The sequence below is a fragment of the Benincasa hispida genome, chromosome 7, assembly GCF_009727055.1.
Source record: "Benincasa hispida cultivar B227 chromosome 7, ASM972705v1, whole genome shotgun sequence".
In the NCBI taxonomy this organism is placed as follows: Eukaryota; Viridiplantae; Streptophyta; class Magnoliopsida; order Cucurbitales; family Cucurbitaceae; genus Benincasa; species Benincasa hispida.
The window spans coordinates 29,197,368-29,224,681 of NC_052355.1; the positions used below are offsets into that span (position 1 = coordinate 29,197,368).

At 37.9% G+C, this 27,314-nt stretch overlaps 2 protein-coding genes across 15 annotated transcripts; one reads left to right on the plus strand and one right to left on the minus strand.

Moving 5' to 3' along the window:
* Nucleotides 1–420: 420 nt before the first annotated feature.
* Nucleotides 421–6,180, plus strand: LOC120080792 (synaptotagmin-3-like). 8 transcript variants are annotated; one of them, XM_039035420.1, is made up of 13 exons: nt 421–543; nt 709–854; nt 1,383–1,481; nt 1,591–1,641; nt 1,712–1,835; nt 2,006–2,124; nt 2,228–2,329; nt 2,448–2,522; nt 2,807–2,883; nt 2,970–3,219; nt 3,900–4,271; nt 4,374–4,502; nt 4,788–5,145. In XM_039035420.1, exons 2-13 carry the CDS (start codon nt 744–746, stop codon nt 4,914–4,916), a joined length of 1,638 nt encoding a protein of 545 aa, XP_038891348.1. In that variant the 5' UTR covers nt 421–543; nt 709–743; the 3' UTR covers nt 4,917–5,145. The 8 variants fall into 8 exon arrangements, with proteins under 8 accessions (XP_038891348.1, XP_038891349.1, XP_038891347.1 ...); XM_039035421.1 differs by having other exon boundaries at nt 422–543; nt 733–854; XM_039035419.1 differs by having other exon boundaries at nt 487–543; nt 624–854.
* Nucleotides 5,912–20,821, minus strand: LOC120080793. 7 transcript variants are annotated; one of them, XM_039035433.1, is made up of 4 exons: nt 20,472–20,821; nt 7,574–7,775; nt 6,271–6,397; nt 5,912–6,187 (listed from the first exon to the last, which is right to left on the minus strand). In XM_039035433.1, the coding sequence occupies exons 2-4, from the start codon at nt 7,765–7,767 to the stop codon at nt 6,113–6,115; spliced, it is 396 nt and encodes a 131-aa protein (XP_038891361.1). In that variant the 5' UTR covers nt 7,768–7,775; nt 20,472–20,821; the 3' UTR covers nt 5,912–6,112. The 7 variants fall into 7 exon arrangements, with proteins under 7 accessions (XP_038891361.1, XP_038891357.1, XP_038891362.1 ...); XM_039035429.1 differs by having other exon boundaries at nt 7,574–7,787; XM_039035434.1 differs by having other exon boundaries at nt 20,404–20,821.
* Between the last annotated feature and the right edge of the window lie 6,493 nt (nt 20,822–27,314).

A 27,314-nucleotide genomic window follows, 5' to 3' on the forward strand; every position in this document is an offset into this window, starting at 1 on the left:
TAACATGTTTGGAATCTCATGATTTTGAAGAATTTCAAATCTTAATGGATTTCAAATGAATTTCGTTGTTTGTTAACTTACTACCAAAGAGAATGATTTTAAAATTCAGAGTGAGTTCAAATATTGTTTTTACTTTTAAAACTTTCTTGTCTAGAATGGTTAGATTTCAACGAATTTTATAAGATCTAGAAATAAATTAGTAATTTAACATTGTCATATTCTAATTTTCAATTAACATATTATATTAATAAATTATTAACTTTCTTTTCTTTTAAAATCATCATCCAAACATATAATTTTAAATATGTTTATTAATTAATTTAAAATCATTTATCAAAATAAATAAGAAATAAAAAAGTAATAAATTTTTTAAAAATAAAACTGACACGTAGTAATATTTTATTGAACTATAATAGGTTCACCAAGATAGGTGCAGAGAGCACAGAACTTTCTTCGGAAAGAAAATGCTTACCGGGAATTTAACGTTTTAGTTGCGTACGAAAGTTCGTAAATGGAGGCGAAGCGGCAATTTTAGGAGAGCAGGTATTCAATCTTTACTTCTACAAGACCAACCTCTTCGATTCAGTCTTCATTCTCAACTTTGTCTTTTCCTCCATTACCAGTTTACATCTTCATTCTTCAATTTCATTTTCAATCGATGCTTTTGGTTTCAACTTCATTCTTCTTTGATCAATCTTCCAATTCAAGTCTCTTGTCTCCGATTCTACCAAGTTTTCATCGGAATGGGATTCTTCAGCACCGTCTTCGGATTTCTCGGCTTCGGAATCGGACTTCCTCTCGGACTGTTGGTCGGTTTCTTTATTTTCATCTACTCGGCGCCAAAAGATGTTAGGGTAAGTTCGTATTCGAGTTTAACAGTTCGTACTTCATCCTTATTGTGATTCATTTCGTGGTTCTTCATTGTTCTTGGTTGAACCGGTGAAATCGATCTTTTCTCCTGGTCTACTCTTAATTATTTTTCTTCATTTCGAAATTATATATAGTATCGAGACATGATTCCTGTATATAGGCTTATTTGTGTTTACAGTTCTGCTTCATCTTACTGCGATCGATTTCGTAGTTTTCCTTGTTCTTGTATGTATGGGTGAAATCCATCTGTTTCTCTAGTTTTATTCTTAATTATTTTTCTTCTTTTTGAAATTGTATAGTCTCACTGTCGAGAAATGATTCCTGTATATACTCTGATAACGTGCGACCAATTTTAAATGTATTGTCTCTCTTGAACAGAATGAATTCATTATTTTAAGCAATGGATTTCCTTTTTTAAAAAAAAAAAAACTTAAGAAACGTCAAAATACAATCGAATCTCTGCGTTCTTCTCGAAATAGGAGTATCGTTTCGATAACTGCTCTCATCTGCAGGAACCAGTTACGAGGCCTCTCAGTGAGTTGGACACAACTTCTTTGCAAGATCTAATGCCTGAAATTCCATTGTGGGTGAAACGCCCTGATTATGATAGAGTTCGTAACATTTTTTTTGGTGTTGCTTTTAATTTTAATCGAAGTACTGCTTCATCAGATTTTCTAAACTCTGTATTTTACTGATAAGTATTGCAAAATTTTGTTTCAGGTGGATTGGTTAAACAAGTTTTTGTTGGCCATGTGGCCTTACCTTGATAAGGTAACATCACTTTTTGCACTTTTCTTTTCTTTGTGGGTAAATATGGATGTAAAATATATTTAGTTTACAGGCAATTTGTGGTAGTATAAGAGCCATTGCCAAACCTATATTTTCAGAATACATAGGGAAGTTTCAGATTGAAGCTATTGAGCTTGAGCAGCTAAGCCTTGGAACTCTTCCACCAAAGTTGCATGGTTAGTCTTCCCATATGAAACCAGTGCCAATTGTCTTGTAACATCTACATACCTTCAAAATGGTTTAAAGAGAAACAGTGGATGAGCCATTTATGATCTCTTACACCCAAATTTTTAAATCATTAAGAAAAGTAAATAAATCTCTAAAACATACTTTTCCTACATTTCAGGTTTAAAAGTGTATGAAACAAATGAGAATGAACTGGTGATGGAACCAGCAATTAGATGGGCTGGCAATCCGAATATCGTAATAGTGGTGAATATCTCGTCTCTCCGCATCACAGTTCAGGTCAAACACCCGTAATGAAAATCTTTAGCCGATGAACGTGTGTAAAAGTATCTTATAAGAGGAGATTTTTCATCTAATAATCGTTTGCTTTTTTTCTTCTTAGATAGTGGATCTTCAGATATTTGCATCACCACGGTTGGCTTTGAAGCCACTTGTGCCTACTTTTCCGTGTTTTGCTAATATTGTTGCATCTTTAATGGAGAAAGTAAGCAAAAAATGCGACTGGAAGTATATCTATTATTTCATCGATGCTTCTTTGATATATCCGCAGTTTCATTGCTTAGCGAATAATTCTTCCTTTATTTTTGGCTGGTTGTCTTTAGCCACAAATAGACTTTGGATTGAAGATAATGGGAGGAGACGTTATGTCAATACCTGGCCTTTATCGATATATTCAGGTGCTTCACTAGTACTTACAGTTCCAATGTGATTTGTAGAAACTGAGCTTGAATCGTTAAGCTTCTCTTTGATAACAATTTGTTTTGGTTTTTTATTTTTGAAATTTGTACTTATTTTCTTACCATTTTGATACCAAGCGTTTCATTTTTTAAAAACTAAACAAATAATTTTCCTTATTTTTCTATCTATGAAAATCTCCCTAAATTTAATTTTGAAAAACCAAAAAGTAGATGATTATCAACCGGGCTTAAGTATGAATGGCCAGTTCTTTGTTTTTGCATAGGAGACAATAAAGAAACAAGTTGCAAGCCTCTACCTCTGGCCTCGGATTCTTGACATTCCAATCCTTGATCCTTCGATGTAAGATGATAAATGAATAACTTCATGTGATCAATTTTTTGCACTCCTGAGAAATTGTGAAGAAAGTTGACTCTCTCTTTGTATAGATTGGCCACAAGAAAGCCCGTGGGCATATTGCATGTGAAGGTTGTACGAGCATCAAAACTCTTGAAAATGGATATCTTGGGAACATCTGATCCATATGTCAAACTTAGCCTGAGTGGTGCGGGCCTACCAGCAAAGAAAACAAGTATCAAAATGAGGAACTTGAATCCTGTGTGGAATGAAAAGTTCAAGCTTATTGTGAATGATCCCAAGTCTCAAGTTCTTCAGCTACAAGTCTATGACTGGGACAAGGTACTTGCATGAAATACCGAAAATACCCTCCACCTTTCCTTTCAACTATTCTGATATTATCCTTGAATCTCCTTCATGGTGCGGGAGTGGTTATTAGAGCTTCTTTTGTCGTTTTTACAATATATTAGAAAAATAAATTATCAGAAGTACGGTAATATAATATGATTATTAGTTAGACATTCAACTAATTCGATGAGTGAAGTTAATAAATTTAGAGTTAGTAAATTTGGGTTTGGAGTATAGAATTATAAGATAGAGATCTTCGATAATTGTAAGTAGATTGAGAAGGAAAATTTGAGTTACTCGATAAATGTACAAAATAAAAAAAAAGGAAAAGATATAATTCCTCGATAAATGACAAAAAGTAGAAAAAGATGGAAAATAAAGTTACTTGATAAATGTACAAACCTCAGTAATGTTAACTATTAAAGTTGAGTTGTTTACACCAACTTAAGAAATAGATGGACCAATCAAACGATCCCTAAACACTCTTTAAACAAATAAAATCTATCTTCATGTAAGTACTATGCACACTTACGGAAGATGAAGTTAAGAAAAAATTATTCAATATGGTTGTCAGATTGTTGCATTTGATCTTTTAAAATTGCCATCCATATTATTCCAACCTTCCAAATTATTTCTTGAGTTAAAATTATTTTCATTTACACTTATCATGGCAGGTTGGTGGACATGATAGATTGGGAATGCAGTTAGTTCCTCTAAACCTGCTTACGCCCTGCAAGACCAAGGAACTCGTCCTTGATTTGCGCAAGAATACAGATATCAACGATCCCCAAAACAGGAAGCCTAGAGGGACACTTGTGGTGGAGCTCATGTTTACTCCATTAAGAGAAGAAAGCATGAAATATCTTGAAAACTCAATCAGTGACGTAAAAAGTGAGGGCAGAAGCATCGGTCAGTCTGAGAATCAGACATCGGGCGAAGCAGGTGTATTATCTGTGACAATCCGGGGAGCTCATGATATTGAGGGGGAGAAGCACACTAATCCTTATGCTGTTATACACTTCAGAGGAGAGCGGAAGAAAACGAAGGTGCACTTTTGGAGTTTTTTGATATGTTATTATCAGGTTCGTCCTTCGATTTCTCTGTGATTATCTATTGTTGATTTTCTTCAAATCATTTGGTTTCTGCAGATGATCAAGAAAACTCGTGACCCATCATGGAACGAAGAATTCCCATTTATGTTGGAGGAGCCTCCAATTCGAGAGAAAATCCACATTGAAGTTATGAGCAAACGGACTGTCTTCAGTTTTCTGCAAAAGGTACTATTCCAAATAGACTACTCATTCAACTCTCACGTTATTAAATCGAAAATTTGAATAGGTTTTTCATTTTTCATTTATAGAACATTTCACAATATGTAAAACACATAGTTTCACAATATATAAATATATTATTTAACCAATTTTGATTAAAAAGATAACTTCACAAGACCAAATTTAAAATTTATTGAAAACTAAGATTTATTTTAGACAATCTTTTATATAGATAATGTTAGATTTAACATTTTATAAAGACTTTTGAAACTATCCATTATATGCATGTAGAAATCATTGGGACATGTAGCAATAAATCTCGACGATGTTGTGAACAATGGGAGGATAAACGAGAAGTACAATCTGATCAACTCGAAGAATGGAAAGATTCATGTAGAAATGATATGGACACTGGCTTAAGAATTGACAGTTGAATAATTTTGTATGTACAAAGTGTGAGGTGTAACTATGTTTGAAAAGCTCTTAAAACTGAAAATTCAGACTTCATAATCAAGATGATAGAGATATAGAGATGATAAATAGCTTTGTATCTATTTTTTTTTTTTTATCAAAGATTGGTACACAATGAAAATTCAATGATCTACTAGGCTTTTCAGGCTTATTATACAGTTTTTAAACATGAATCAAATAAAGAAATTGTTCAAAGTTCATGAATTAAACTCGTAGTTTAACCTAATTTTTTTTTTATTAGATTTGCTACCTCATTGATAAATCTATACTTTCGACTGAATTCTACAAGGCACACATAGATCACGTAGGTTTGCCTGAGATAAACGTTATGTCAAGCATGTTAAAATTGTGTGAACCATTTAAAGTTAAAATTTTAAATTAAACAATTTCAACGTTTCAGTTGAATATTGATAACAAAAAGAATACATAGTAGACATACAACATATTGTTTTGACATATCGGATGTAACTTTTTTAGCCAAAAATGAAAAAACTAAAAATTTTGTCGGTGCTTTCTGAAATTAAAAAACGATGATTAGAAAAGAAGATGTTACTTTAAGTGTGTGTGTGTGTGTGTTTATATATATAAACCTTGCGTGCAAATTTCGAAACGTTGATTCAAAAATAAAGAAATAAATAAATTACATGACATTGGTACCATATATTAAAATTGGAAACAAAAAAGCAAAAGGAAAAAAGGGGGACAAATGTTAAATAAAATCCAAATTTAGTTCACTTTTCATGACACTTTCAATATGTTTTGGATATGATTTTGAAATTGTTAAAATTATTTGAAAATATGTTATTAATCATCCGAAATCAACCATTGATTTTCAATCACGAAAAACGTGTTTGAGAGTGATTTTGAATCTAACAAAAAGTGATTTTAACCATTTCAAAATTATTCCCAAATATCACCTAAAATACCTAGAGATAATATAAAGATCAACAAATTCAAAAAGCTGAAACTAAATTAAACGGTGAACATTCTTTTGAAAATGATGTTTACTGGCATAATTTTCAGAAGGAATTACTAGCTTGACATTGATTCCATATATTCTCTCTGGAAATTTAATCTAGGTTGCATCACAAGTGGGGAAACAAAATACCTGAGCAAGTTTTGTATGCAATTTGGAGGGCAAAATTTTAGGAGGTTTGGTCAGTAGGCTTTGGAATTCTCTTGTACTCGTAGTTGTTAATGTCTACCTTCTCTTGTAAAGCCTGAAAATCATTAACAATCACGTTGTTTATAGTGAAACTGCAGATAATAACAAATGAATTGCAACAAGAAAGAGTAATAATACCCTCAGTTCTTCTTCTAAAGATATATTTTTTGGCTTATACGCATCAATAGGTCCTGTTCTTGATAGGGCTTTTCTCATCTCGGTGATCTCCCATTCTTGATCATCTCTTACCTTCGCAATATCTTTACTGAACTACAACGTGAATTCGACAAGTGTTTTAAAAGAATATCAAGTAGAAAATAAGAAAATGATGATCTAACATCATATAAGACGACATAAAAAAACAAACATAGAACTATGGAGACATTACAACTAATATGGTCTTGAAAATTATTTTCTAACAACCTATGACTCACACTTTTACTACTGTGCAGATAGCTGAGAGGAAGTATTTTCCTGTTTATTAACAATCTATTCTAAGATATGAAGGAGAGCACTACGAAAGGTATTGATGTACAGGAAATCCTTGTGAAAGTGTTAGGATACCTCCTAACAAAAAAAAAAAAAAACTAAAATAAACACAAAGAACACAAGGATAAGAATATATTGCAATACCAAGAGAAATTACAAATGTACCGATAGCTTTTCGAGAGGGGTATCTCTCTCCCAAAGTTCCACAATCAAAACTCTCACCAAAATGATCCACACTCCCTCTAAAGTCCATAACTCCCATAGCCAACACGCCACTAGTTAATTATCCATAATACCCCTCACTAACATCATGCTAATCTTACCCATATACCCCTAAGTAGTCTCATAGTAAGGTAGGCCATACGGTAGATAATATAAAGTTGAAGGACCGTACATTAAATTGATAGGTATGCTAATTGGGATATTATAAGGATATATCAGTGATTAGTTAGAGACTTTGTTAGGCTTGTTGGTTATAAATAGGGGGCGGGAAATAGAGACAATAGGCAACATTTTGGATAATGAAGTAGGGTTTGAGAGTATTTTCAAGATTGGAAGGGTCCAAATAACTCAAACACTTGGTTTATCAAAAAATATATTCGGGTTCTATAAAAAATTTCCCTTCTCAAAGCATTTTAGCCTCAGTTCACAAATCTCAATCCCATGGACTCAATGAACACTTCCAAGGCAAAGTCCAGACCCGTTCCCATGTCCTTGCAACAATAACATATTGCAAGGTGTCCATTTTATGAGAATCAATGGTTTTAGCAATCAATGTCATTCTTTCGTATAAAACAAGTGTTTCGATAATCTACATCGAGCCGTCACAATCCTGAGGAAAGATATTTTTCCATTTCGAAAACAAGATATAGTAAATTAAACCGAACTCCTAAAGAAGACAGCACAATCACTTTGAATCTTAAAACTTCAAACAGTACCAGCAACCACTAACCTCCCTTGCAAGAGATGACCAAGACCAACTGCCCCAAGCACCGTGAGAGAGATCATTGGAAGTCCATATCTGATAAATGGGTGTCTTCTGCCCCATCTTCTAAACATGGATGGAGATGCCCGAGTTGCATTGTTAACAGAGGCAATCTTCTTTGGTTCTGTAGACTGACCTATTCCTGCCTCAGTGCTGGTCATTGTGCAAACTATAGAAAAACCTGAATTTAATGAACATGAGAAAAATGATAATGGTCGCACTTGCAATATTAAAGTGGTAGAGAATAGAACGTATTTCCAAACAAAACAAAATTCACTTGTTATTTGTAAGACTTATCATCCTTTTCCAGAATGGCAGTGTAAGCTTCTTGCTACCCTGCACTGAGAAACAACCAACCAAACGAAAGAAAACAGAAAGAAAATAGATGAATGAAGAACAAGGCAATCAGAATGCTCTTTATTTATACATAAACTTCTCCTTCAAGTCTCTCTCAAATACTTAACAACCTCCCTGGAAAAACACTCCCCAAAATACACCAACACAACACTCTTCCCTAACCTCCTCGGCTGCTGACCTAAAAGAAGAAAACAAAAGGACTCCTCAACATCTTAGAGAGAGCCGGGTATTTCTCTCCTCTCAAAAGCCTACACAGCTTTCACCACATTCTTCTCTGCTCTTCTCCTGTACCTCCGTTGTCCTTTATAACGGCCTTGTGGTCCCCCTCTCCTTTTTCTCCAACATTCTCTTCCTTTGCTTCTTTGGTTAGTTGTTCATTTCCCTTTTTACCCCTTCTTTTGTAGGTGTAAATAACTTGTGGCCTTACAATACCTCCCTTCTCGAAAAGAACCTTGTCCTCAAGGTTGAAACGTGGAAATTGTTGGTTCATGGCCCGAACATCTTCCCAGGTGGCTTCATTGTCCGACATCCCTTCCATTTGACCAGCCATTCATTTGTAGCTAGATCTCCATTCCATCTTCCTCCCAATACAGTCTCCGGGGTTGCAACTCAAATTCCTCGATCAAAATGGGTGGATGTTGTTGTACTTGATGGCCTTGTCCTAATTTCTTGCGATATATGGAACAAATTGTGTACTTCGGCTTCGGCTGGCAAGGCTAATTTGTATTAAACTTCCCCCACTCGTTCAATTAGCCTGCAAGGACCATAGAACCTCGGTGCCAGCTTCTCACTCCTCCTTGCCAATGATTTCTGACTATATGATCGTAATTTCAAGTAAACTTCTTCTCCAACTTCAAAAATTCTCTCTCTTCTATGTTTATCCGCCTACTTTTTCATCTAGTTTTGAGCAATGGCCAAATTTTCCTCCAGTGCACTGAGAGCCAGATCACGTTCTTGTAACTGTTGTTCCACCGCATTGTTGAAGGTTCTCCTATCTCCATACGTGACCAAGGGTGGGAGAGGCCTACCATAGACTGCCTAGTACGGGGTTGTCTTGATAGAGACGTGGAAGGTCGTGTTGTACCACAATTCAGACCACGCTATCCATTTGTTCCATTTCCTTGTTGTTCATTACAAAAACAATGTAGGTAGGTCTCTAGGCAGCGATTCACCCTCTCAGTTTGCCCATTCGTTTGAGGATGGAACGAAGTACTCCTTTTCAATTTAGTCCCCATGGTAGTGAACATCTCCTTCCAGAAGTTACTCAAAAATATCTTATCTATGTCGATCAAGATTGATAAGGGGACTCCATGGTGTCGTACTACTTCTTGGACGAATATGTTAGCTACTTGCTTGGCCGAGAAAGGGTGTTTGAGGGGCATGAAATGTGCATACTTGCTCAAGCGATCTACTACTACCATTATGGCATCAAAGCCCTCTGCCTTTGGTAAACCTTCCACGAAATCCATGCTCTAATCCTCCAAAATCAGGTAGGGAATAGGGAGGGGTTGTAGCAAACCAGCCGGCGTTAGAGTCTCATATTTGTTCCTTTGACATATCTCGCAGCCTTCCACATATTTCTTCACATCAATCTTCATTCCTTGCCAATATAGTTCCCCACTCATTCTTTTATAGATCCTCAAGAATCTGGAATGCCCCCCTAGCACTGAGTCATAGAATGTATGAAGTAGTGAAGGGATTAGACTAGACCTTCGGGAGAGCACCAATCTGTCTTTATAGGTTAACCTGTCATGTTGCCATCTATACTTCGGTTTTCCTTCTAGATTGTCCTTCAGAATGGTGATGATCTTCTGGAGCTCCTCGTCTTCCTCAACCTCCTTCAAGACTACTTCAATGTCTATTATGGTTGGGGCTGATAAGACATTCAACTCCACCCGAGCTGGCACCTTTGATAAAGCATCTGCTCCCTTGTTTTGCAAGCCTAGTTGATATAGGATCTCAAAGTCGTATCCAAGCAATTTTGTTAGCCAACGTTGAAATTGAGGTTGCACTTCTCGTTGCTCAATCAGGAACTTTAATGCTTTTTGGTCAAAAATCACCGTGAACTTACTCCCCAACAGGTAATGTCTCCATTTCTGCACTGCTAGGACAACTGCCATCAACTCCTTCTCATAAATGGACTTGGCTTGAGCTCTCGTTGATAATTCCTGACTGAAGTAGGCTATAGGCTTCGAGTCTTGTGATAATACAACACCTAACCCAATTCCCGATGCGTCGGTTTCTATCACAAAGCCCTTGGAGAAGTCAGGAAGAGCCAGGACTGGGGCTGTCACCATGGCCTACTTCAATTTTTCGAAAGCCTGATTGGCTTCTTCATTCCATTTGAACGAATTCTTCTAAAAAAAGTTTGGTAAGTGGAGCTGCGATACTTCCATACCCCTAAACAAACCTCCTATAATACCCTGTAAGTCCTAGGAATCCCCTTAATTCAGATACATTTTGTGGTTGTGGCCATTCTCTCATCACTTTGACCTTTCCATCATCTACTTCTACCCTCTTGGCTGATATCCAGTGGCCTAAGTATTGGATCCTGGTTTGGCAGAATGTACACTTCTGATTTGCATACAGCCTATGATCTCTAAGAACATTGAATACTACTCCCAAATGTGTCTCGTGTGTTGATATGTCCGGGCTGTACACCAATGTATCGTCAAAGAAAACTAGTACAAATTTCGAAGGAAAGGTCAAAAAACCTGGTTGAAGGTGGTTGTCGCATTTGTGAGTCTGAACGGCATCAAAAGGAATTCATAGTGTCCTTCATGAGTCCTGAAGGTTGTCTTCTCAATGTCCCCTTCATTCATTCTGATCTGATGGTAACCCAACCTCAAATCAAGCTTGGAATAGACCGCCGATCCATGTAGTTCATCTAACAACTCTTCAATTACAAGTATAGGGAACTTGTCGGCCACAGTTGCTTGATTTAGCTTCCGGTAGTCGACACAAAATCTCCACCCACCATCTTTCTTCTTTACTAACACAACAGGGCTGGAGTAAGGGCTGTGACTGGGTCGAATAATTCCAGCCTTGAGCATCTCTTCCACCAATTTCTCAATCTCTTCTTTTTGGTTGTGACCATACTTGTAGGGTCTCACATTGATTGGTTTCTGGTCAGCACTAATCAGAATGCGATGGTCCACAACTCTCCTAGGAGGAAGTGTTGTGAGTTCTTCAAATACGTCCACGTTTTGCTCCAACAAGGCTACAGGAAGCTCCCCAGACTCGTTGGGCTCACCCTTCTCCTCGTTTCCTTCCTCACTATCAAATTTATAGTTCTGGAATTCTACCAGAAATCCTTGGCCTTCCTCCTCCCATGACTTTGTTAGCACCTTGAATGAAGCCTCTGCTTTGGTCAAGGACGGATCACCCTTCAACATGACGTGCGATTCCCCTACCAAGAAAGACATGGTCAGTGATGGCCAATGAACTCCCATAAAACCAGTTGTGCATAACCAGAGCATTCCTAACACCACGTCCATCTGTCCCAAATCGATCGCCAAGAAATCCGCCTTCACATTCAAGTTGGGGAGCCTCAATTCGGCTGCTCTGCATACCCCTTCCCCTCGTATAGCCGCGCCATTGTCGATCCCCACTGAGAAATTCTTCTTATTCATTGGTAATTCCAGCTCCTCCACTATTCTACGATGCACGAAATTGTGTGTTGCTCCACAGTCAATCAACACTACTACTTCTTTCCCCTTCACCTCCCCTTTCAACTTCATTGTACCTTGGGCNGATCTGATGGTAACCCAACCTCAAATCAAGCTTGGAATAGACTGTCGATCCATGCAGTTCATCTAACAACTCTTCAATTACAGGTATAGGGAACTTGTCAGCCACAGTTGCTTGATTTAGCTTCCGATAGTCGACACAGAATCTCCACCCACCATCTTTCTTCTTTACTAATAGGACAGGGTTGGAGTAGGGGCTGTGACTTGGTCGAATAATTCCGGCCTTGAGCATCTCTTCCACCAATTTCTCAATCTCTTCTTTTTGGTTGTGACCATACTTGTTGGGTCTCACATTGATTGGTTTTTGGCCGACACTCATCAGAATGTGATGGTCCACAGCTCTCCTAGGAGGAAGTGTTGTGAGTTCTTCAAATACGTCCACATTTTGCTCCAACAGGGCTCGGATCATGACAGGAAGCTCCCCATACTCGTTGGGCATGCCATTCTCCTCGTTTCCTCCCTCACTATCAAATTCATAGTTCTGGAATTCTACCAGAAATCCCTGGTCTTCCTCCTCCCATGACTTTGTTAGCACATTGAGATGAAACCTCTGCTTTGGTCAAGGACGGATCACCCTTCAACATGACGTGCGATTCCCCTACCAAGAAAGACATGGTCAGTGATGGCCAATGAACCCCCATAAAACCAGTTGTGCATAATCAAGGCATTCCTAACACCACATCCATCTGTCCCAAATCGATCGCTAAGAAATCCGCCTTTACATTCAAGTTGGGGAGCCTCAATTCTGTTGCTCTGCATACTCCTTCCCCTCGTATAGCCGCGCCATTGCGATCACCATTGAGAAATTCTTCTTATTCATTAGTAACTCCAACTCCTCCACTATTCTATGATGCACGAAGTTGTGTTGCTCCACGGTCAATCAACACTACTACTTCTTTCCCCTTTATCTTCCCTTTCAACTTCATCGTACCTCGGGCAGATAGGCCGCACATTGACCTCAAGGCTATCTCTACGGTTTCTTCTGTCTCAAGATCTTCTTCTCCCCTTAACTTTTCCCCTTCCTCCTCTTCTCCAATTGCCTCTTCTCTTTCGTTGGCGATAAATAGCATCAACTCGCGGTTTTCCTTAGTCTTACATCGATGCCCCGGTGCATATTTCTCATTACACCTGAAGTAGAGTCCCTTGTCCAATCGTTCTCGAAACTCACCATCGGAGAGGCGTTTCGTGGGTGGATCCTTCTTTATGAAGTTATTCTTCATAAGTAATGTGATTCGTTTGGTCGCCTGTGCTTCCACGATCTTCCCGCTCTTCCTTTCAATCGTCAGACTCTCCTTCATGTGGGCTTCCTATTTGCCAGGCCCAACTACCCCCAGATCGGATAAGGCCAACTTCAGGGCCATGTTTCTATTGCTCACCAACTAGGCTTTGTGCATACCTTCCTCCAATGTATTCGGTTTTCTACTAATGACCTCGGCCCTCAATGTTGGTTCCAGCCCATTTATGAAAGCATCCTTGAGAACATCTTCGACCAAATCGGGTAGGGGTGTCGAATAAGTCACGAACTTCTTCACATAGTCTGAATATGAACTGTCCTGCTTTATCCTCAACAACCTCGCACCTAAACTCCCTTCTCCGGTAGGTCTATAATACTCGAACATTCTTCTTTTCAGCTCCTCCCAAGTACTGATGGGTCTCCAATTGTGGCTCCATCGGAACCAATCGACTTCATCCGGCCCAAAACTAATGACCGCTACCTTCACCTTCTCTTGATCGGACAACTCGTGGATTTCAAGGTAATGTTCGGCCCTGTACACCCACGATTCCGGGTTTTCTCCTGCGAAAATAGGTATTTCTAACCTTTTGTACTTGCTCTTGTTGGCTCCTCCTCCTCCATTGCTGGGAGTTGAATCGGCCTCATCAACCTTCCCCTTCATTTTCATCCGTCGACCATCAGATGCGCCTGACTCTTCAGCCTTCCGAGCAGCATTACTCTCCCTCATTTCCTCTATCAGTTTCTCTATATTTTTGCAAAGCCCCAACAACATTTCCTTCATTTCAGAGACTTCCCCCCTCTCGTTTTTTTTCATCCTTTCTTCTATTTGTTTCTAAGCCATCGCACGCGTTCGCCCAAAGATGAAGCGGCTCTGATACCACTTGTAAGCTTCTTGCTACCCTGCACTGAGAAACAACCAACCAAACGAAAGAAAACAAAAAGAAAATAGAGGAATGAAGAACAAGGCAATCAGAATGCTCTTTATTTATATATAAACTTCTCCTTCAAGTCTCTCTCGAACACTTAACAACCTCCCTAGAAAAACACTCCCCAAAATACACCAACACTCTTCCCTAACCTCCTCGGCTGCTAACTTAAAAGAAGAAAACAAAAGGACTCCCCAGCACCTTAGAGCGAGCTGGGGAATTTCTCTCCTCTCAAAAGCCTACACAGCTTTCACCACATTCTTCTCTGCTCTTCTCCTGTACCTCTGTTGTCCTTTATAACGGCCTTGTGGTCCCCCTATCCTTTTTCTCCAACATTCTCTTCCTTTGCTTCTTCGGTTAGTTGTTCATTTCCCTTTGTACCCCTTCTTTTGTAGGTGTAAATAACTTGTGGCCTTACAGGCATATATAATGTCCGTTGTACTATATACACCAATATTGAGTCTGATCAACCTTTACATATGGATTTGTGATGTTTAATATAAGAGAGAGTGTATTTAGAATGTACGCAGAGATTCATAATGACGATGAATCACTTCTCTAGGTGAGAAGATTGGATGATGCATTGATGTGTTGCGTTACACTTTCTATAATGCGTACAAGCTTTTCCTGAGTCAAATTCAAGTATAAATCTAATTCAGGTTCCTGGTAAGTCCACGATCGAACACAGAGATTTATGCTAGACTAACGCAGACCTTGCATTGCGACAGTTGCAGAAGGGTTCTAAATAAATGGGGGAGAAGTTTAACTACACTAATGTTACTGCATGCATACAAGAAGACACGAGTTCAAGTGAAACACAAGGCTTAATGAATGAATGGTGCTAAGTGCTAGGGGTATGCGTTGATCCAAGTAAGATGAACACGTGTGCAGGAGTATGGGTAAAAAATGAAGATGACAGAGATGCTTGTTTACAAACCAAATGTATGTAGTTGCGTTAGGTTTCTATTTCTCTAATCTTATTATTCAACATTTCTCAATGTGAATGCTACATATGCTCCTATTTTTAGGGTGCATGCATTGGTTACAAAAAGCAGTGAAACACAAGTATTTTTATCTCTAAACCTACTATGTTCTGACTCAATGCATTTCTAGTTATCCTATTCTCTCGAATAGTTTTAACTGAGTTATAACTTTAACCAAATGATCAAAATGATTAAAGCTTTGAAAATTAAGCATGCAACAAGTCATAAACGCGTCTATCACACAATAGAATGTAAGCAGAGGTTAAAGTGATGGATCAAATGCACGATTTAAAAAATAACGAAACTATCTTTACAATGATAACACTTAATCGCATGAGATGGAAAATGGAAATGAAGTGAGAAAAAGAAAGGAGTCAAGCTGCAGAGTTCAATCTCTTGTCCTCTTTGGCTTAATCCAAATGCGTGTACAACCAACTTGGTGAAGAAATGAAAAGAATTCTCTTTCGAGCTTCGTCTTCTACAATTCTCTTTGATCGACAATGACAATGGTTCTTTCCCTCCTATGTCCTTCTTGCAGCAGCAAAGTAACTATGATCTAAGTTCTAAAGCTTTCCTATTTTAATAATTCCCTTCTTTGGTTGCTTATTTATAGGCATTTTTCTCAGCAACTTGTGATAAGACAGTATTAATTTCCATGCCCTGGTCAGCCGCCTGCCTGTTCAGCTGCTAGACGCCGACAGCCAGATACCCATACTTGCAAGTGGTGATTGGACAGGAACAACACGAACCAATGTACCTTCTCTGCGTTGGCCAACTTCAGACGCATGTCTTTGCGTTAGCTTAGCCTACGAAACTTAGCGAATTTTCTTGAAATAGTGCGATAAGATGCGTTAGTGAAGCAGTTATAATATCAAAAAGTATGTTTTTGTAAAGGCTCGTGGTGTTTGAGGAATTCCATGTGTTTTCCTTTAAGACAAATGTGCTTTTATCATTAATAATTGTTCCAACCTTTGAGAGACGATAACTTGTATTTCTACAAGTTATCACACCCTCAAATTTTGAACAATGCTCGTCCTCGAGTATTCCTAAAATAATTCCTTATCATATCTCCATCATCTTAATGTGTTGGCTTCACATCTCATCATGCTAACTTATAAGTATTCTAAGGTTGCCATTTGAAAAATTACAGGTTTGTTCCTTCTCTAAAAAAAATAAAATAAAATAAAAATTAAAAAACCGTGTCTTATTCTCGAATGCAGCATGTCCTTTTGTTTCCCAAAACATTCTCATCTTTCTAAACTAGTAATGCGTTAGATGCTACTCTTGTAAAAGAAAAGATTTTTAAAAAGAATTTGCGAGTTGTTTTTCAGGACCACCCATGCATTGATTCAGGTAACCCACCTTCGTTTTGGCTTGCCCCCACGTGTGTCATGCAAGCATCCAACCACAGGTGAGTGCCCTTCACAACTGAACTCATATCTAAGCATTTATGCGTTTCAAGATGACCGAGTTTTTCTTAAGCTTAGATAGTGGAGTTGGGATATGCAAGTCTTGGATACTTAACTTCGTTTTGGCTAGCCCCCACGGGTGTCATGCGAGCATCCAACTACGGCTAAATGTCATTCCCAGTCTTAGCTCTTGTCTAACAAAGGAGTTTGCTTATTACGTCCAATAATTTTTTTTTTTTTTATGGGAATGCATCAACTCGGAGCTCCCCCACCCCCAAATTTTGGAGATCAGCAAGGTCCTCATTGCTGAAAGAGAATTACAAAAATGCTTTGAGATTTTCAAGAGGAGGTTTGAGTTGAGGCTTGCATGTGTCGGAGATAAAACATAGGCGTTTGATTTTTTTAGAAAAGTTCTAGACTTGATCTCTAACGCCTAACTCTAGACTTATAGGTTTTACATTAATAATATCATCGAGGTATCAATTTAGAGCATAAGATAAGAAGACAATCAAGGAATCAAGAAAAGCATACATAGGACAAACGCAAGGATGAAAATGAAAATGTTTCATTCAATACTTAAAAGAGAATGCATTGGAATCACACATACAAAACTAACTCTTACAAAAGATTAATTAAATTCACAAGACACGACCAACACCCCCAAATTCCTATTGAGCTGGCGCGTCATCCCTACGTTCAGGTGTAGGGTCTTCATCCATGAAACGCAAGGTATTAACCAGGTGGGCAGGCAGAGGGGGCAAGACAAACATCCCCATTAGGACTTGGTTAATATACTGAGTTGTAAAGTTGAACTGGTCTTGAATTCTCTGCGTTTGCTAGCGCATATAATCCCTTAATACCACATTTTGGCACTGCAAAGTTGCCATCTGCATATAGAGCGCTTCCGTGGACGTGGCTAGCAGTCTAATTTGATCTCGGATGAACTCTTTTAGCTCATCCATGTTGGTATACGCTGAAGGTGAGACTTGGGTCTCATGCGTTTCCCCCAACTGGATCTTCTGAATGTTGTGTGTTGCTTGTTCCTAACCCAGTTGGTTCATAAACGGTGGATGGAGGGATGAAGGAGGGCAAAGTTAGGGATCTTAAGGGAGAAGGGTAGAGGTTGTGGGTCTCACCAACTTGATCTTCATTCATGTCAGTTTAATGTGTTGGATCAAGTGGTTCATCGACTGGTGAGGGCAAAGTCAAGGGAGGGAGAGGCAGATTCAAGTCATGGCAAGCTTCTTCGTGCTCCAACATTAGCTCCACATCGGATTCTTGTTCATTCATGGAAGCATCATTGCTGTGTTCAACTTCTTGGAAGCGTCTTCTATTTATCGCACATTTAGAGGATTGAGGTCTTGCTGTCGTGGTTTTAGGAGGTAAGGCAGGTTGGTTGGGCGAGCCACGGAGCAAATGTCTAATCAACTTAATGTCCACGTGACCATCAACCTCTTCATAGTCATCCTCCAGAGGGATGCCCGCGCGTTCACACAATGCACAAATAAGCCACGGGAAGTATAGTTGGCCGCGTGGCTTCCCCTTGACAGTCTTGATCTGGTCCACTATTATTTTTCCAATATTAAGGGGAATGCGTTGCACAATACAATAGATGGCCAAGACGCATTCTCTGGAAACCGTCTCATCATGCATTATAGGCATGATATGGTTTTTTTTAGCAAGTATAGCCATAGGTTCGCATTTGGTATAAGATTTCTGGAAGTCAGTATCATAACACCCGTTCTTGAGATTTGCTATGTGCTTCCAGGCTTGGCCACTGTTCTTAATGCATCTTCTAAGTGATCTAGAGTTAGCTGTTCCAAGATGCGATTGCCTTCTGCGTCCGGATTATTAGTTGCATTGAGCACCTCATTGATTTTGCTAGAAAAAAAGCGCACTAAAGTGTCGTCTACAAGAGTCACATCCTTCTTCTCATCAAACTCACTACCATAGAAGCGGCAGACAAGGCTAGGCCAGATTCTTGAAGGGCCAACACATAGTTGAGCCAGCCCATTGTGTCGACTATATTTGTTATATATGCGGGCAATGGACTCCATTCTGGGAAGAATCTCTTCTCCGTCAATATGTCGTTGAATTGGCGCTTCCTTCCCTTAACTTGCCTTGGTGACGCAGCTGTCGCCTTGCCTTTTCCGGCTTCATAACGCTTTGCCTCACGCTCTAGTTCCCTGACTTCTTCTTCTAATTCTCTCAGGGGGTTGTTTTCCTCTGCCCTTGACGTGCAAGTCTGTATTTTTCAAGCCCACGTTCCATCGTCATGGGTTAGAAGACAAAAAGACGCTCTTCGGGGGGGGGGGAGTTAGGAGGGATGAACCACTCAAGTGTTTGGAAGCCCAAGACACATCTCTTCACATCTGCATTTAACGGGCAGCCCCAACATCCCATTCATCTGACACACATCAGAGCGTGTCCCCTCATCTCTCTCCTACGTTGGGCTATAAAAGGGTTCAGAAACCCTTTTTCCCCTCCTCTCCTTCTTCTTCCCCGAGCCTTCAGTTTTAAAGAAACCTTTCAGCCCTCATCGTCCGACTAAGCAGCCACTCCGTTTATCTCTCTCGCTCGCAAAATCACAATGTTGGACGCTTTTGATAGCCAAAACCTGTCCCTGAGCTTCGCCGAAGACTCGTCGGTAAGCTCATTATCCTCTTCGTCTGTTTCTTTGTCGCCATCCTCTTCCCCTCCCCCTGTGTCGAAGCCTTCTATCCCAGCCAGGCAGCAAGGCGATTCGTCTTCCGCTTCTTGGAGAATGTCTCAACCTAAATCTGCCACAAAACCTGCTCTGGCAACAACCAACACTCGGGCTTTATCATCTCTCAAAACCCCTCCAAAACCCCAAGCTTCCACTAGAACAAAACCCTCTACCCCAATCAAGTCGACGCGTCAGTATGCGTCTAAACACCCTACCTCAACATTTGTCGCGTGACCCTATAGAAAACCTACCTCACCACCAACCATCTCAACCATTACCCCTCTAATCTCAATGCATGACCAAGTCTCGGAGCACCTCCGCACTGCTCCATCACCAGCCATGCGTCCATTGGCTCCCCTCTCAATTCAACCCTTAGCCACAATTTTTCCCTCTAAAAGGGGGCCAAACCAGTCATACCGCCCAACCATCATCACCCATCATTGTATCTTCACCCGGTTCACCGCATACCCCTACTGCCACCCCACCTATCACACCACCCGAACCTACGAGCAGCCCACCAAGCTCTGACGGTTCAACAGATTCCCGTAGTTTTTTAGGGGCTAGGTAGTTAAGATGCAATTACCCAAGCTGAAGCAGCCATCATAAGGCCCCTGACTAATGAGATAATGATTATTTTTTATACTCCAATCCTCAAAGCATATTTTTGCCAGCTATGTAAAAACGGAAGTCTAAAATGCCCAAAACATACCGCAAATTCCCAGCAACAAATAAACAGAGAAAGAATAAGAACACTGCGATCTATAGTAGATCAACCTTTCTGTCCACATCCAGTTTGAGAACCAGCTTATGAGATGTTAACTAAGAGAATCAAGTCACGAAATACAAGTTACAAAGGAATAAATCAATTCCACAACACCAGCAGAATAGAAATCAACTCGCTTGAAATATGCCCACAATCTCTACCGATTGATCAACCTCAAGGTCACCCTTCATTGCATAAATGAGAGAAACCCACGATGTGCATACGCTCTTTAAACCAAGACCCACACACCAGCGCTGCTGCACTTCAAAACAGTGAAACTGCCCCCTAAAACAATGACTTATGCCGCTTCAAAACCTACAATGAACTGATACCCACGACGGCGCTACACTACCAGCCTCCGACACCAAGACCTACCGCCGGTGTAAAAACAGCCACGGAACCGAGACTTCCAAAAACAATGACCCACAGCCCTAAAAGGAAATTCACTTCAACTATCTCTAGTATCTATATATAATTGGAGTTACCCAATTCCACCATTCGTTTGGTCGCCATCAAAACGAGGGAAATCCGAAACAATAACATAATTCATACATGGATAACAAGATAGAAGCACAATTAAAACAACAACCAAAATTCATTATGCCTCTGGAACAAAACAGAAAAGCAAAAACAAAGCAATAAATAAACAAGAAGAGCAAATATATTTACCATGCTACGCCAAACTGGTCTTCTTGATGAACAACAATAGAAGAGATTGAAACTAAACAATAACTCACCCGATCGGAAAATCTCATTCAAAGACGCGGAGGTGCAGAGAGAGACAAAGAAGAGAAATGTTAGAGAGAGAGAGAAGCATCTCGGAGCTGTCTAAATTTCGTATCGGGCCGAAACAAAATACTCTTTGAAACAAATTTGGGCCTTTGCCAAATAAGCCCAGATTAGATCTGTTACTAGCTTGAATCGGGCTTCCATCGCCCTGGATAAAGACGGCGGAAGCGGCGCTGAACGGGGAAGAGACTACGCCGTGCGCCGTGTGAAAATAATTAAGGCTCGGGTTGACGGCGTCGGGCAGGAACGACGACTGATGGCGGCGGGCTGTGGCTGTTAATAGAAGGGAGGGGGTGTATGAAAGTTTTGATGGAGGAAGGCAAAAGTAAAAGATATATATATTTAAAAAAAAAAATTAAAAAACCATAATTTCTGTTCGACTATTTTTTTTTTTTTTTAATGTGGGCGAGTAATCTAACCACTAATTTTGAAGTTTGAATAAACTCATTTTGGTTCGATTAGGCTTTTGATTTTGTTTTTTACACAACTTATTGAGTTGTCGATCGATAAGATAGGTTGGTTTAATTTTTAATATATATATAATCTATATCATAATTATTTGATTTTTTATATTATAATTTTTTATGTTTATCACAAATAAATAAATAAAAAATTGATGTCCTATTTCATAATTATTTGGTTTTTATTATGAATATTATAATAATAAATAGATGTCAATTGCTTAGTGTCTCAAAAAACATTTGTCACCCTTCATATTTGGTGTTCATGTAAATCACACATATATTGGTGAGAATTCCACTTCAAAATTCCACTTATTTTCATATTATCTAATTTTATAATTTTAGTTATTTTATGTTTTTAGTTATTTTATTTTATTTTATATTTTTTATATTTAATATTATTATATTATATTTTATCTATATCATGTCTTCGTCGTGCTCCTCAATTTCACAACACATCATCAACACGAACTCCTGTTGTTTTCTCTGCTAAAGGTGGGCCCTAAAGGTTTGTCGGTTTTTTTCCTCTTCGTTATAATTAATAAATTTAATGTTATTTTGTATGTTCAATATTTATTAAATTTTTAACATAAGTACAATATTTTATGATAGTGTTGCCATAATAAATCTCACAAAATTATAATTTGGCGCCTTTGATATTAACGATAATAATTATTTGTCATGGTTACTTGATGCCGAAATCCACCTAAATTATGAATCTTGGAAGACTATTAAAGAAAGAAATACGACATTAAGTCATGGCAAAGCAAAAGTATGATTTTTCTTCATCATCATCTCCACGAGGAATTGAAAATAGAGTATCTTACAATAAAAGATCCCCGTATCTTGTGGAAAAAATTGAAAGAAATGAATTATCATAAAAAAAAAAAACAGTTATTCTTCCTAAAGCTCGTTGTGAGTTGATGCACTTAAAGCTACAATATTTCAAATCGGTAACTGATTATAACTCCACATTATTTAAAATCAGTTCAAAATTGTTGTTATTGTTGGGGTTGATGCCCTAAATCTCGTATGGTCCTATAGTTTGTAAATCTCGTATGAGCAAACTTTTTTGTAATTAATAATATATGATATTTTATTCACTTTGTCTATAAAATATTCGATATTTTAGTTGCATTAACCATAAGCCAATAAACTAACATCTAAAGTTATCGTTGTAACTTAAACATGTATGTGGAGACATATAGGTAGATCATGTTTAAGTGATAATCTAAATGGTCTATAGTATATAGATAAGGTTGGATACCTTAACCCGATGACACTACGAGTATGGCCCGCTTTGTAGGTGTTACAAATGTTATAAAGTGCAACAAATGATCTGATCTTAATCATTCATGTATTAGACATGCGAGCGAGGATATTCTATACAAAGGAGTTTGTATAAGACAGGATCACGAAATGTTTAGTCCCGTTATATAACACAGTTCATAATAGAGACTTTCATTTTACCAGGATGACCATAGGTAACATGACCTTAATCCTGAGTAAGTTATGAACTCCTGCCTATGAAGGCGGTCCTTTGATTTGTATGGGTGAAAGTGGCCAGATCGCCGACTCAACAAACCTCCATTATGAGGATTCGCTTGATTGGGCTGTCTCTTATACACATCTAGATGTGTATAAGAGACAGTTATATAACACAGTTCATAATAGAGACTTTCATTTCACCAGGATGACCATAGGTAACATGACCTTAATCCTGAGTAAGTTATGAACTCCTGCCTATGAGGGCGGTCATTTGATTTGTATGGGTGAAAGTGGCCAGATCGCCGACTCAACAAACCTACCATTTTGGGAATTCGTCTGATTAGGGAGTTGGGAACACAGCTACACAAGATGGAATTCACTCCTTTCCCGAAGCAGGGATAAGTAAATAAATTGCTCCCTTAAGGGCTAATTCCGAGTCTTGAACAATGCGGTGCCACACCTTCTCCCAACCCCTAAAGGGATTTAGTCATAGTGAGACTATGATTTATTGTTCATTAGAAGGACCAATGGTACTTAAGGAGTTAGAGATAACTACAGGTGAAAATGGTAATTTGACTTAGCTGTACTTACGAGCAATCTGTGAAGGGCCATCATACTGTTGATTGGTTATATCCAATGGACACGGAAATATATCAATGGACACGGAAATATATTTGTAGTGCGAAGAGTACAGCTGTCGGTCTTTAGTGGAGTGCCTTGCAGTTAACGGATGGTGGATAATGTAATTCAATAATTTAATTAATTATTCACGTACCGTTGGAGTTTCAAGCTACAGGTCCATAAGGTCCCCTTGTAGCTCAAGATGATTTAGTTGATAATCAGTTTTTGGGTTATTTTGAATTGTTCAAATTAATAAGAGGGAATTTAATTATATATGATATACTTAAATTGATTCAATTATATATGATATAATTGTTAATAATATATTTAATACATTAATGTTTAATTTGATAAATAAATATTTGAATGAGATTCAAATAGTTGTTAAATTTAATATAAATATGATTTATATTAAATGTCATAAAATAGAGAAAATGAACTATGGTTTATATTGTATATGATACAATATGAAAACTATAGATTATTTGTTATACTCGATATAACATATAGTTTAATATAAATAACATATGATAAGTTAGTTATCATATTTATTCATATTTATTTTATTATTTTTCCTAATTTCTCTCCAACCACCTTAATGGGTGGTTAATTAGTTTTTGTGGCAATTTGGAATAAATGAAAAATAGTTTTTCTTTTCTTCCACACGGTACACTAACTACACGATTGACGGCCATTTTGCTATACGATAGAGAGCGAAAATGTTTTGTGTTTTTCTTCAATCTTCTTCCTCCTCCAAATTAAAACTCCCTCCTTACCAAAATAGTCAGAGCTCATAACTTCTGGACTCTCACCCTGAGTATACCAAAGGTTTCTGGTGGTTGTGTCTTGTTTTGGTTCGTGAAGTTCTTGAAGAAAGTCTTCAAGATTGTTGAGTTTGAGGTTCGTAATAGTTTGAGGGGTTTACACAAAGAAATGTTCTCCAGAGGTATGATCTCTTGAACTCTATTTCTTAATAAAAGCATATTGTGATTTATTTAAGAATATGCATATATTGTATCTTTGCTGTAATTTTTTTTCCAATCAAAATGAAATTTGGACGACTCACTTCTGCTCAAGGATCTCTTTAAAATGAGTTCCTTCAGTTGGTATCAGAGCTAGGTTTGCGTTCTGATTCCAAATTCCATTTCTGTATTGAAATCGTTTATAGTAAAGGTGGGTTTTAAGTTCTGCATTGTGTTTAAATGTCAAATGTATGTGGATGGTTGTTGATGGATGTTTACGGGATAAATGTCTCTGTTTATGGCTTTCTGTTTGAATTTCAAAAGTTAATTTGTAAGGGCCCTGCGTTTTTGGGCATTAAACTTGCAATCGAGTCTATATTCGTTTAGTTTTCAGTCATTCGTGAAGCTTCAAAAGAAAGGTTGTAATGCGTTTCAATGGAGAAGACAAGACGGTGGTCGCATCGTGTAGCATCTGCTAAATGATCGCATAGCTAATGCCACGTGATCGTATAGAGTTTGCTACAGGATCATGTTGCGTTGGCTGCATGATCGCATAGGTGCTCGGTGGGTAGACGATCGTGCGGTATATGATATTCGACGCATGGCTTGCGTGCTAAACAATCGTGTAGACTATCATGCTCATCACATAGTCAGTAGCTACACGATCGCATGGTATGCAATCTCGATGCACCTGCACGATCGTGTAGACTTTCATGCTCATCTCATAGTTAAAAGCTATGCGATCGTTAATACACGGTTGTTTATACTCGACGCCTCGTTACTCAACGATAAAAAAAATTTGCTACACGATCAAGCTACAAGGGTTCTTGGTGGAGCGGTTCAAGGCGAGTGGTTTAATATCCGGTTCATTTGTTCTGAACCAGTGGACTCATATTTTGTAATAGTTTAGCCATTTATTTTCGGTTTTGAAATGAAATTATTTATCCCGGTCCATCAACTTTAATTAAATATGCATGTGATGTATGTTTATTTTATATGTCATAATGTATGTCATATAGTTTTAAAACCTATCATAGATTATGCATTTAATTTCATGCATCATTTTAATATTATAAGAGTTATAATATATTAGTATGCATGATTAAATTACATTAAGCATGCTCATGCATCATATTAATATAAGAGTTATAGTATATATATGCATGCATTATAGCATATCCATACATCATTTATATTATAAATGTTATAATATAAGGTTGAATGTTTGTATGGAATATATGCTATAGCTTTCATTACTTGTTGATATAAAAGTTATATATTGGTAATTAATAACTTGTAAAAATACAAAGTTATCTTTTCTCTTAAAGTTAGAAAATTAGGGTTTTAACGAATAAACTCTCCTCATTTTAATAGAAACGCATATGGATTTACTTAAACAATAGCAATTTCTGTAAAAGAAGTTTATCACTAAAAATCGCGGCGCTAACACACTACTTTATAGGATTTTAACCCGCAAGAACTGGCAATAACGCATTAGACAAAGTGCCACAGGAAACGCGCTAACACATGAGCCATGCGTCAGAGGGAATTCAACGGATAGAAGATTCATTGCTCCAGGCTGATTGTGTCACATCACCACTTGAAAGCATGGGCATCTGCAATAGGCGGCGTCTGAAAAGCTTCCAGCAGCAGGCGGCGTCTAAAAAGCTTCCAGAGGTCAGGCGGCCAACCAGGACATGGAGTTTAATGCTGACCAAGCATGGATTTAATTGCAGCCCATCCTCCAAGTGAACGAGACCAACGCCTATAAATACTTGAAGACCCTCCAAAATTAGAAGGCAGAGAATTAGAAGCTCCATACTCTCTGTAAATTTATAGACTTAGTTTTAGTTTGTACAAGTCGTGCCGAGGTGTAAGACGATCGAAGGAGCTGAAAACCACCACCACTGCCGGCCAGGGAGTGGAGAAAGTTATTCTTGAGAAATATACTCTGTCTTCGGCTCTTTAAAGTGATTGTACATAACAAGATTGAGCCAAAGAACTACAAGAGATTGTATTCTTTGACTTGACTCAGTTTCTCTCTTAATATCATTTTCATTTCATTTTGATTGAATATAGTTCTTTGTAAAGACTCATTGATCCTTTATAAAATTCATATATTTGATCATCACTTTTGCTATTGTTTATCTTCTGTTAAACACATTAGTACTTCATGCATAATTCTGTTCCAACGCCTAAACCAACTTGACAACTTGGTGAAAACTTCTTTACTTAGTTGTTTGAAAGAATAGCTAAGCCGCATTAAGTAGAACGCCTAGTACAACTAGAGATAGACTTACTGGTGTTTCTTGCATTCTAAGTTAGACGCATGCACCCTAGAGATAGGCTTGTATGTTATTCGCATCGAGAAGTGTTGAATGATGTCTAACACATGAACAGAAAGATAAGCAACTCATCCCATTTCATCCACATTACATCAATTGTGTGCAGTTATCTTTAACCGGCGCGTCCACCTACTTAAATTCCATTTTCACATTATCCTTCATTTTCCACTCAACTCTTTTGTATTGTCTTGCATAGACATATCATGTTAGTGTAAATAATACATCTTTCACATTTATTTAGAAAAAACCTCCTACTGCAAGTACAACGCATAATCTGTGTTAGTGAAACTGAATCCCTGTGATCGACCCTAGACTTGCCAGAAACCTAGATTAGATTTATACTTGGGTTTAATCTAGGAAAACTTGAACGTTATTATAAGGGGTTGCGTGCCTTCTGTGCATAATACTAACGCCCCAATGCGTTGCATTCATTTAAACGCATCAAGGTAGAACGCAACACTTAGACTTTATTCTTCCAATCTGTTTTACTTTATACACTCCTAAAGCATCTCACGATAGTAAGTGAACAGTAATGAATGAACATTGCATGAAGCATGACACTACCTTAGGTTAATTTATAATTGTTATAAATAACTTATGTATGTCTAGCTTGCAGTGTTAGTTGGTATTAATTGTTACATTTCTTATAAGTATTATAATAAATGAAATTAGAATTAAAATCAATAATAAAGAGTTGCATGCAAACCTTAGGCTTTAATCCTTTTTTTAAAAGTGTTTTAAATTTTGATTGAAATAGACCTAAAATCACGTTTATAATAAGATTAGAAATTGAAGTTTAAACTTTTAAATTGGTTTAATAGGATTAAATTGATTCCTAATAAAAGATTAAATATGTAACAAATGTATCTATAAGGGACTTTTTGTCTAAGGTTGGTCCTGGCTAGGCTTGGGTA

What these genes read in the sequence shown, in the direction of transcription:
- LOC120080792 (XM_039035420.1), top strand. Translation starts at nt 744, where the DNA reads ATGGGATTCTTCAGCACCGTCTTCGGATTTCTCGGCTTCGGAATCGGA. An exon ending in AACGCCCTGATTATGATAGA is followed by an intron (nt 1,482 to 1,590) that starts GTTCGTAACATT and finishes ATTTTGTTTCAG; the next exon opens with GTGGATTGGTTAAACAAGTT. An exon ending in AAGTCTATGACTGGGACAAG is followed by an intron (nt 3,220 to 3,899) that starts GTACTTGCATGA and finishes TTATCATGGCAG; the next exon opens with GTTGGTGGACATGATAGATT.
- LOC120080793 (XM_039035428.1), bottom strand. Translation starts at nt 13,760, where the DNA reads ATGAAAAAAAACGAGAGGGGGGAAGTCTCTGAAATGAAGGAAATGTTG.